General features: G+C 39.0%; 1 protein-coding gene across 1 annotated transcript in view; it reads left to right on the top strand.

Moving 5' to 3' along the window:
* The window catches only part of man2c1 (mannosidase, alpha, class 2C, member 1), a 105900-nt gene that overhangs the window by 52222 nt on the left and 41548 nt on the right, over positions 1 to 12130 (top strand). The window contains exon 14 of the mRNA XM_069902252.1: positions 9746 to 9869. Within this exon, the coding sequence (XP_069758353.1) occupies positions 9746 to 9869 (124 nt within the window). The remainder of the gene's footprint in view (positions 1 to 9745; positions 9870 to 12130) is intronic.

The following is a 12130-nucleotide window of genomic DNA, read 5'->3' as shown; positions in this document are numbered from 1 at the left end:
GCCTGTCTGTGTACATTAGCATATGTGTCAACTCTCTCTCTCTCTGCTACATGTACAATCCTGACTACCATTCTGTCTGTCTTTGTCCCACCATGTCCTTTGTGCTATCGCCTCAAAAGTCTTGTCTCTAATACCTGTGTAGGCTAAGATACAAATTAGATGTACTCCACTAAAGCTGTTCAGTTCCCCTGGTCCGTATTGGAATCCCTTGTATCCCACTGTGACTATACATTAAATCTATGCCCTGTCTACATTCTAAAGGAGCACAATTGTAACCTCTGCTGCCCCTATTCCAGGGGGACTTAAAACATTAACGAACAATATTCCAAAAAATGAGTAAAACAACAATGAAAGTAAAACCCATTGAAAGCAGCAATAAAATATAACAATAACTGAATAAACAACAATAAATGTAAAGCTCATTGAAAACAGCAATAAAATACAACAATAACTGAATAAACCACAATAAATGTAAAGCTCATTGAAAACAGCAATAAAATACAACAATAACTGAATAAACCATTAAAGAAACGAAAAAAAAATGTTAAATTACGGCACTTTGTAACAATCTGACTTTCCTTTGTGTTAGTGTAAAAATTGTAAAATGAAACACAAACCATATTTGCATGGGTTTTGAATATGTTAGACCTTATTAAAATGCAGTTGGAGCTGCTTGTCTGTATGGGGCACAACCCTCCAATTTGTTAGAGTGAGTACATAACAGACATTGCAGCACAAGAGCCCCTGCAAGAGAACTTGAAACATATTCAACCTTTAGTTCTGCCTTAAGTAAAATGCCTTGTGCCACAGCTCACAGGAGCTGGCCTTATTTAAAACAGTCTGTAAAACAGGCACCAAAAAAAGTTAAAAGATGTTCTTATGAAGATTGCACACACAATAATTTAAGTACAGGCTAGTTTCTATTATATTCCACTTAAAAGTTCTGCTGCATGAATCCTGGAGCTTGTGGAGTCATTATTGAATCAAGAAATATTGGTGCCATGCCAATCTCATTCTAACATGCCAATTTCTCCAGTCCTTAAGTCAAGATGTACTGAATAGCATCCGGTACAAGATCTGTGAGTTCTTAATGATATTATTATTCTTATGCACCCAATTGTTCTGAACGATGCCACCAATTTAAATCATATTCCACCTATTGCAGTACTCACACAGCACCATAGACCAGTTCGCAGGTTTATTTCTCCATTAAGCTGAATCCAGTCGCGCAGGGTTTACCTCCGTGATTATTTACAATGTAACTTCTGCACTACCGGATTTAAATATAAACCTGATGAATGGGGGAAAGTTATCATGAATTAAATAACAGCGGCAATACAGAGAAATTGTGCTGAGGCATTAATTTCACTCCAGAGGAAAATGCACCAGAGAAATGAATGATTAAACTTATAGGAATCCCCATAGGAATCCCCAGAGGTATCTTTATTCTCCAGAGGTGGGTGATCTTTAAACTCACGGACCTTGACTGCTGAATGTGTAGAAGAAATGTATTAAATGTGTTGATAGGGCTCCATACCTCTAACTGCAAGACAAGAGCCTGAAGCCTCAATTTCAAGTGCCACAGTGCACTTAAAGGGACATGCACACTCCCCCTTCAACTGGCTGATCCAGCCACTTTACACATCAGATCCTTTCTTTATCTCACATACACTTAAAGTTAAGATGTATAGAACTCACCCTATTTGCGCAAACATTTCTCCCTGCAAATGTTATAACATCACTCAACTCTCAGGTACTCCCTGTGCAAAATCACATTTAAATACAATTTATTTCATAAATTGGAATTAACTGGTAGTTAAATTCGCTAATTCTACAGTATTGAAAAACGATCATTTATGACATTTAATTTTTAGCATGAATTTTAATCAATATTGGTCAGTGACTGAAGTGGGAAGTCGTGATTTATGAAATTATCTCTGGTCTCTACTCTCCCACTCCCTGCACTTCTCCCAACATTCAGGAGCTGGCACACAGTCCCTGCCTTTTTTTTTCATGTTACTCATCTACTATTCCTTTAACTGCTTGCATCAAAATGTTAGCCTTTGCTTTCTGCTTATCCTCAGATGTCTGGACAAATGCTTTTTGTGTGATCTGTAGAAGCTGGGTTATTCCCTGCTCATGCCAATTTTCTGTCTTTCGTAATTTTCTCTTAATGTCTGGGGCTGAGTTGGTAACAAAACCTGTTAGTACCAATTGTTCCCCTGCTGGGGATTCTATGTCGAGACCCCCATATTGTATATATATATGGTCCCAAAAATTGGTCTAACTGTTCGGCACATCCCTGGGGATCTTCTATCAGGGAGGTCAGTTCTTTCTTAAAGTTACACACTTCAGTACTGGTCAGGGGCACATTTACGAAACCGAGACCCTCTCCCATGGGAACTTCCCGCAGTGGTCTCATCCAATTGGTTTCTGGCTTATTAGGTCTGGGTTCCTGCTCCCTGGGAAATGAATCAAAGGGTTCTGCCCTTTCTTCCTGAAGAGTCTCACGCTGTTCTGAATTAAAGTTACCTCTCTCTCCTGCCAACAGAGGTGGTAATCGAGTGCTTTGTGAGCAAGTTATCATACCACTCCTGCTCTCTTCTCTCTTCTCTAGTGGTGGGGGAGGTGGGGAAGGTGCAGAAGGGTAGGTCATAGGAGGGGAAGGAAAGATAGGAGCCGGCATAGGAGGAACATAAGGTGGAGGGAGGGAATGTAACACATCCCAACCCTGTGATTCAGGGACAAAAGGTTCCTCCTCTCTCTTATCCCTGAATTCTTTCTCATTCAAAACCAGCTGTTCAATGGATCCCTTGAGCCAGCAGGCTGCATATTCCCTGCTCTCAACATTGTCTTTCTGGTTTTGATAGAGCCATAGGTTCAAAGCTTTACACATCCATTCATCCTCGGATCCGAATTTTGGCCAGTACACGGAGCTCCCTTTAACCGGGTATTTAACCCATTCAATACAACAATACCTGACCATTGTCAGTTTGTCTTTACCACGGGTCTTTCCTGTGCCCCACTCAGATAACATCAACCCAAGCGGGCTGTACATAGCTATCTGGTGGTCACGTCCTGTGTCAGGACTCTCATCTCTACTGCCCGCTATTCCCATGCTTAGGAACAAGTAAAATACTCTTACCGAGTTCTGGCAGTACTGCTCTAGCGCGCGTCCTTCCGCCGTTTGTTCTCAATGCCTCTTCTCGGATATCACTCGCTTCTTCCACTGACCAGCCACCCGTCGCCCGTGAGTCCAGCTGAATCAGCCGGGGTGCACCTACTCTCGTCGTCGGGGTACTCTGTCAGTGGAGGGAGTGTGATCCCGGACGAGCCCCCATTTGTTAGGAATTAAAGTACCTTTAAAGAAATTGCTCGAGACAAAAATTGAGAACAAAGAACATTTATTACTACAACAATGCAAAGTTGGGTGCTTCCCCTTACCCTGGGAATACACACAGACACTGGGGCTCACCCAACTTTTATACAGTTGATTTCAGTGTAGGAATACCCTCCCCCTTACATTCTTCTGCCTCCTGCTGGAGAGGTTTGGCATTAGGCAATCCTGCCTGCCTACGTGCAATTTCAGAATACTTGGAGGACCAGGGGGGGTATCCTGTCGGTGTCCCTTCATGTTATTGTCCTTATTCACACCTTCCTGATTCTCAGGGCTACAGTCTCTTGATATGCAGAGTTGACTCATTCTATCTAGGGTTGGCTAATTTCATATGTATAAATCTGTGTATGGTTAGCTAATTAGAAATGTATGACTTGGTACTTCTGTCCAGGGCTAGGAGACCCTTATCTGATCCAGACTACCTCAACTTCCTACATTCTATTGTACCTTACCATTCCTTATCTTAGTCCTATGGTCTTGTCACAAAGACTAGAAGATTCTTATGTTAATCGTGCTGACTCTGCTTTCCTGCATCCTAAGCCCCAAGCTTATCCTGTTTGAACTGGTTACAGCCATTTTACTGATGAACTTTAGTTTCTTCCATGTTCATAATTTTAGGTCAATTTTCCCATCTCTCACAAAACCATAACAGAAATAAAATATAAGAAATAGAAGAGAAAGATACAGAGAAGAGAAAGATGGCTTCCAAGAAGGAGAAAGTAAAAACAACTGGAAAAAAAAAGTAGAAAAGTCGTTGGAGAAGAAAGAAGAAGGCCTTACCTGCACGAAGGAACAGGGTTCTGCGGTGCGAGGAGTGCCCGACCCTTGAGGTCAGTGCCTGCCCTGCGGAGTCGCGACTCACCAGCCGGTGGACGACAAAAATGGCTCTCGGAGTCAAACAAAAGTGTGCAATCAAAGGAGAAAGAGGACATCGGCGGGAGGGCGGCTCAGCAGAGGAGCGGGCTGCCACAGAGCAAACAGCTGAGGGACGCCCAACACCAGGGCGCTCAGTTGGAGGACGAGGAAGACAGCAGAAGAGGGAGCGATAAAACAGATGTGGGAGATCGACGGAGGGATGACCGACAAGAAGATTGATGTCAGGAAGCACAACAGACGAGCAGCCCAGGAGGGGAGGGCCAACAATAAGAGGCCCTGCAAGAAGAGGCCCAATAAAGGTATACAAGCAGCTCAACAGGGAAAACAGAAGAGACACAGACACAACGAAGAGAAGAAGAAGACACAAACACAGGTACAGATACAGAAGAAGAGGAAGAAAAGACCAAAATCTTCACAGAGAAATAGAAGGTAAAACTGATGGACAAAGAGAAATAAAAGGTAAAACTGATGAACAGAATATAGATAAAGTCTTTTTTGAAGAACAAATGAGATCACTAAAAGAATGGTTGTTATTAGAATTTAGTGCAATTAAAAGGAAAATGAAAAGAACAGAAGATAAAATGCAAAGGTTAGAACTGATAATGACGGATATAGGGGAAAGAGTAGAGAATGTGGAAGAGAGGGAAACGGCTGTAGAAATGGAAGTAAACGACTTAAGAGAAAAATTGGAAGAAAGTGACAAAAAAATTAAAGAGACACAAGAGTTGTTAACTCAGAAAATTGATATGTTGGAAAATTATAGTAGGCGAAACAACATAAAAATATGTTCTCCCTCCTGAAGGAGGGAGAAGAAGGCACAGACATGAAGGAATTTATAAAAGGATGGATCCCGAAGGTCCTGGGAATGACAAAAACGCAGGAAGAAATGGAAATAGAAAGGGCACACAGAGCACGAACTCCGAAACCACAGGCACATCAAAAACCAAGATCCATCTTTGTAAAATTTTTGAGATACATGACAAGAGAAAATATATTGGAGCGGGCAAGGAATAAAGTTAGAGAAGATAATAAAACATTGGAATACAAGGGTCAAAAATTTTTTTTTTACCCAGACATAAGTTTTGAACTCTTAAAGAGGAGGAAGGAGTTTAATACAGTGAAATTGATTTTATGGAAAAAAAGGTTGCAAATTCATATTAAGACATCCAGCCGTGCTTAAAATATTTATACCCGGGGAGCAAAATAGACTGTTCTCGGATTCAGAGAAAGCGCAAGAATTCGCAGAACGTTTGTAGGACAGGAGAAGAGATGAAGAAATGTAACAAGAATGAAGAACGGCGATAAAGTATATATAAAGATATAAAAACAATGTATATGTAAAGAACTAAAGAGGGAAAAGAGAAAGGGAGTAAGGGGCTAAAAAAAAAGAGAGAGCTTTGTTATATGTGTAAAAAAAAAAAAAAAAAAAAAAAAAGTTTTCTGGAGAGGGCTGGGTAGAGGGTGAATAACCGTCACTGCAAAATTAGTTGACACTGTGAACAAGATCACAATCCAAATGAAAATGGGAGTTGTGGTTGCCCGGCAAGGGATATGGGGCAACTCAGAGAGGGGGGAACTTTTGGGGTTAATGGATGTGGGAACTGTAGGGGTACTTTGTCTTAAATGTGTTGTCGTACATTAAGAGTACTAAGAGAAAACTAAGAGATGAAAATGGGGAAAAGGGGGATGGAGGTGGAAAAGAGGTGTATGCAAGATATAAGATGGCCATATTGAATTATATGACTATAAACACTAATGGAATACAAAACCAAATTAAAGGGAAGAGGCTACTAAATTTATTGAAGAAGGAAAAAATAGATATAGCATTTGTGCAGGAAACGCATCAAAATGAAGCGGAACATAACAAACTAAAGAGAGACTGGGTAGGACACATAATGGCAACATCCTATAATTCAAAAGCTAGAGGTGTAGCCATACTAGTTAACAAAAATGTACCAATCAAAATAGAGAAGGAAATAATAGATCCGACAGGGAGGTATGCAATGATATACTCAGAATTTTGGAATTTGCTTAATATATACGCACCTAACGAGGAGGATCAAAAGTTTATGCAGGCTATTTTTTGAAAATTGCGACACACAAGGAAATATATTGATAGGAGGGGATTTTAACCTTAATTTGGACCCAATATTGGATAAAACGGCAAAAGACAAGTAAAAAGAATAAAGTAGCCAAATTCATGGTTAAATCTATTCGAGTAGGCACAAAACTTACTCAAGGATTGATATGTTTTTGTTGTCGGCCCATATTCAAGGGAGAGTTAGGAAAACTGAATATAAAGCTAGACAACTATCAGATCATTCACCCCTGTTATTAGCAATAGAACTGGAGGACATCCCACCAAGAACATATCGATGGAGGTTAAACTCCATGCTATTTAAAAGGCAAGAATTTAGGGAGTTTATCGAACGCCAAATTAAAACATATTTTGAAATAAATACGGAATCAGTGAAAGACAAATTTATATTATGGGACACAATGAAACCCTTCATGAGAGGGCAGATAATAAGTTATGTGACTAAGATGAAAAAGGATTACAATCGGGAAATAGAGCAGTTGGAAAGGAAGATAGTAAGTACAGAAAAGGAATTAGTAAAAAGGGATGATATAACGAAAAGGAGAGGACTGGTGGACAGAAAAATAAAATATGAAACATTACAAACGTATAAGATGGGAAAGAACATAATGAAAACAAAGCAAAAGTATTACGAACTAGGAGAAAAAACACAAAATATTAGCCTGGCAACTTAAAACAGGACAAGCTAAAAGAACGATGCTGGCATCAAGGAAAAAGGACAAACAAATTACATATAATCCAACAGAGATTAATGAAAATTTTAAGGAATTTTATGAACAATTGTATCAAACTGAGAACGAGGGGAAAGATGATAAAATAGAGGAATTTTTAGCTAAAATTGAACTGCCGAAATTGTAAGAAGAGGAACAAAACAAACTGATAAAACCATTTGAAATAGAGGAAGTACAGGATATATTAAAAAAGCTGCCGAACAATAAAACACCAGGAGAGGACGGATTTCCAATAGAATTCTATAAAACATTTAAAGAGTTATTAATTCCTCCTCTTCTGGAAGTAATGAACCAGATAGAAGAAACACAAAACTTGCCAGATTCATGTAAGACAGCAATAATTACAGTAATACCAAAGGTGGGGAAGGATCCATTAACACCAGCATCATATAGACCAATATCTCTACTTAACTCAGACTATAAGATAATAGCGAAATTATTAGCAAACAGATTGGCCGACTGTGTACCTAAAATAGTAAAACAAGATCAAACTGGATTTATTAAGAAAAGACGAACATTGGACAATGTCTGTAAACTTATTAACCTAATTCATGCAGTTCAGGGAAATAAGAAACCAACAGTGGCTTTTGCTCTAGACGCAGAAAAAGCCTTTGACAGAGTAGAGTGGAATTACTTATTTAAAGTATTACAGAAGTTCAGTCGACCAGAAAAATATATAAATTGGATTAAAGCATTGTTGGCAAAGGTTGCCGTTGGCAAAGGTAGTGATAAATGGATATGTATCGAGTAACTTTAAATTAAGTAGGTCAACTAGAGAGGGATGTCCACTATCCCCCTCATTGTTCGCCTTAGCAATAGAACCTTTGGCAGAACAGATAAGAATAGAAAATAAAATAAAAGGGATAAAAATAACGGAGAAGGAGTATAACAATTCCCTTAACAGAGAAATTCTTTAATGAACTAAAGAGAATAATAAGGAAATTCTTGTGGACAGGGAGGAATCCAAGGGTAGCGTTAGATAAATTAGCAGAGAGGTATAATCAAGGTGGTTTGCAGTTACCAAATTTTAGAAATTATTATTGAGCCGCACAATTAAGGTATTTATCAGATTTTTACCAGACAAGGGAAAAACCAGACTGGACCAAGATAGAACTAGATAAAATAGGGGTGAAGGTACCAGAACATATACTTTATAAGTGGGATGAAAAGCTGGTGCAATATAAAAACTCACCAGAACTGCATCATTTACTTAATATATAGAAGATCCACTTAGAAAGGAAAAAAACAAATGACCTAATACCAAAATTATTATTGACGCAAAATCCGCTAATCCCTTTTACAATAGACAGTCTTTCCTTTAGAGAATGGGAGAGAAAAGGAATCAAAAGAATAGAAAACTGTTTTTTAGGAAATAATTTATTAACATTTGAACACTTGAAGTACAAATATGGAATAACTCATGGTACAATGTTTGCATATCATCAATTGAAAGCTTATTTAAAGGATAAATTGGGAAGCAGCTTGAGATTTCCTGAAAGAAGCAGCTTTGAATATGTGATTACAGACACAATGATAATTAAAAGATTTATAATCAACATGTACATTAAGCTGCAAGATCAGGAAAATGAAATAAACTATAAACCTAAGCAGAAGTGGGAAAAGGATCTAAACATAAAGATAAAAAAATGAAGTTTGGGAAAAGTTATGTTCTGGAACTATGAAGATTACAATAAACACAAGGTTACGCATGATACAGTATAATTGGTTACACAGGGTATATATCACTCCTCAATAATTAAAAAAATGGGATTCAACATTATCAGATAGATGTTTTCACTGTAAGAAGGAAATGGGAACAACATTACGTGCAACTTGGGCATGTATGAAAGTGAATACGTTTTGGGAGGAACTAAATCAGATACTAAATAAAGTTACAAAAAATAACATACCAAAAAAAAACAGAGAGATTTCTTTTTAAGTAACATAAGAAGTAGAGAATTAGGCCTCAAATTGGATAAAGTGCAAAAACATTCATTATGATAGCCTTAGTGATAGAAAAAAATGTATAATGTCAACTTGGAAAATGGAAGAGAGCCTGTGAATACAGCAATGGTACATGGAAATGAATAAATATATTCCATTGGAAAGCATAACATATAATTTAAAAAATAAAGTCACAATGTTTGAACAAACAGAGAGAGCTTGCCTACGACCTCCATCCCCTAGAATGAGAATAAAAATTATAAGAAGACAAAACGACTAGATTCAGTGTGTAATAAATAGATGACGCATTTTTCTTGTTTATTTTTCTTTGTGTGAAGATATTGTTTTATGGTTTTACTATATTGTATATGTCGAATACTTACGGATTGGGAGTGGGGTGGTTATAGGGGAGGGAGGGAAAGGGGGAACAAAAGGGGAGAAAAGACCACTGTGTATCATTTGTACATATTTTGGTTCATAGTGTGAAAAATAAAAAATTATTTAAAAAATCCTGGCCTCTCCTAAATATCCCTTTCCAACAATCCCTGCAATCCATTAGAGCTCAGTTAATGGTTAAACTAGAGCAAAATCAAAAATTCAGGATGAAATATTGGACCATCTTTATGTAAAGCTTTTGAAGTAAGTTACATAGAAAGGTGAATTGTTGAACGAGCTACTAATGGGTATTTTCCATCTCAGGGTACAATTGTCCACTCCAGAGACCTTCTTCTCCATGTTGGAAGCTGATACAACAATGCTGTGCACCTGGGTTGGTGAACTCTTCTTGGAATTGCACAATGGTTCTTATACTTCTCAGGCAAAGGTGGGAATTTGTTGGAGTTTATTTCCTTTTTGACATTGTTAATCATTCTTGAGTTTCCAAGCAGATCCGAATCCACTACATGATATTAGCTCGACATTCCTGAGACAGATAACATTATCATTAAAAAGCTAGTGTATGCACCAATTTTACTTCTGGAAGCCCATGCAAAAGTAACACTGTACACTGTCAGTTTTTAACATTTAATTTGTACGTTTACTTGTAATTGAGTTTCCCTATGTAAACAGTTAACTATAATGGTATATGAACCAGTGAATCATTTAAATTGCTTTTTTTGGATGAAATTTACCAGTACGTTTGGCGTAGTAACTAGCGCAACACTATTAAAGCGCCAGATACTTTGGGTTTAAATCCAGCGCAGTCTGCATGGAGTTTGTATGTTTTCCCTGTGTCTACAGGTGCTCTGACTTCCTTCCACCCTTCAAAACCTATGGGGGATGTTGGAGGTCAATTGGATGCAATTGGGCAGCATGGGGTTCATGGCCGGGAGGGCCTGTTACCATGCTGTATGTCCAATGTAAATATTTGATCATTTACCCAGTAAATTTATATGACTTCATTTAAAATCTTATTTTTAGTTCCCTAGCTCCTTTCAAAAGCCGAGGCATCAGTTGGCAAAGAACATGTAATTGCCTGCAAAAAATCCATCCCTGAACAGGAATAGAGGGTAGCAATTGTGCTCTCTTTCAGTTTGATTGAGCACTTTTTTAATGCTTTGTTTCCCAGAATTTTTTTTGGTGGGGGACGGTAACTATAAATGAAAATGAATACATGAGAAGTAAGGTAAGGGTGGGGGGTGGGGGGGGGGGAGAGGGGGGCTGGAGAGAAGAACACAAAAACAGACCTTTTTGCCCAGAGTCTGTGGCAACCGTTAACTGCCCGTTTACTCAAATCCCACATCATTCCCAATTCTTTCCACATTCTTATCAACTTCCCTGGATTCCTCCACTCACCCACACACCATGTGCAATTTACAATGGTTAATTAACCCGCATGTCTCTGGAATTTTAGAGGTGACCCACGTCACAGGGAAAATGTGCCAATTCCATGCAGACAGCGGCTGAGGTCCGGATTGAACCCAAATCTCTGGTACTGCGAGGTATTCTCTCTGCTAACTTTGTTGCCCATGGAAGTAGTGTACCTGGAGACAGAATGACAATGAACATATAGGCACCTTCATTTTCACCTCAGCTTGGCTGTAAAGTGCATGAATGCAGTTTGTTAAAAGGCACTTTAAAATCATTCTTGTATGCTTTGTTTTCATGTATAAAAGATTGAAAATGACTTTTTTGTTTCATTGCCTAAAGTTCACGTTCATTATAAATTGCATTGTGGCCGAGCTTGAAAACCTTCACAAGGAGCATAGCTGCTGTCTTTCTGGAAACTGCACGCTATTGTATTTTTTTTTTACTTCTGGTTCATCAAATTTAAGGGTTGACATGTTTAAGATGAAAGTTGGACCCAGATGTTAGATTCAACAGCAGGCAATTGTCTCTCACCCTCCACCCGCTGAGTTTATGCAAGTTTTTTTCAATCTTCCGATTGTACAAGTGCAACCCGACAATACAGGGTTCTCTGGTTCTCGGTGCAAAAATGTGCAGGCACACATCCAGACATAACTCACATGCAGCGTAAAGTGTAATGTCCACAGATGCTGTGATTGTAGTAAAAACAGATGCTAGAGGAACTCAGCCAGTCTTGCACCATCCACGGGAGGTAAAGGGGCATGGTTGGCATAGTGGTTAGTGCACTGCTTTTACAGCGCCAGCGGTCAGGAGCGGGGTTCAAATCCTGCCCTGCCTGTAAGGAGTTTGTATGTTCTCCCTGTGTCTGCATGTACTTTCCCCGGTGGCTCCGGATTTACCCCATCCTTCAAAACGTACTGAGGGTGTTGGGGGTAAATTGGACAGCACAGACCCGTAGGCCGAAATGGCCTGTTACCGTGCTGTATGTCTAGATTTAAAATATATAAATTTAAAAGATATATAACCGATGTTTCAGCCCTGAACACTTCAAGGTGTGAGCAAAAGGCAGGCAAGGAGCCTATATTAATAAACTGATGAAAAGGGAAGAATGAGGGAGGGAGGAGGAGAGAGAGAGACAGAACTAGAGGAATGGAAGAAGTGGGTGGGGTTATGGAAATTAGAGTTAATATTAAAGCCACCAGGTTTGAGGGGGCCCAGACAGAAGATGATGTATTGTTCCTCCAATTTTCGAGTGGCTTCAGTCCAGCAGTGCATGAG

Source organism: Narcine bancroftii, chromosome 11, assembly GCF_036971445.1.
Source record: "Narcine bancroftii isolate sNarBan1 chromosome 11, sNarBan1.hap1, whole genome shotgun sequence".
NCBI classification, from domain to species: Eukaryota; Metazoa; Chordata; class Chondrichthyes; order Torpediniformes; family Narcinidae; genus Narcine; species Narcine bancroftii.
The sequence above is the reverse complement of the archived record's forward strand: the minus strand, read 5'-3'. Positions and strand labels throughout refer to the sequence as shown.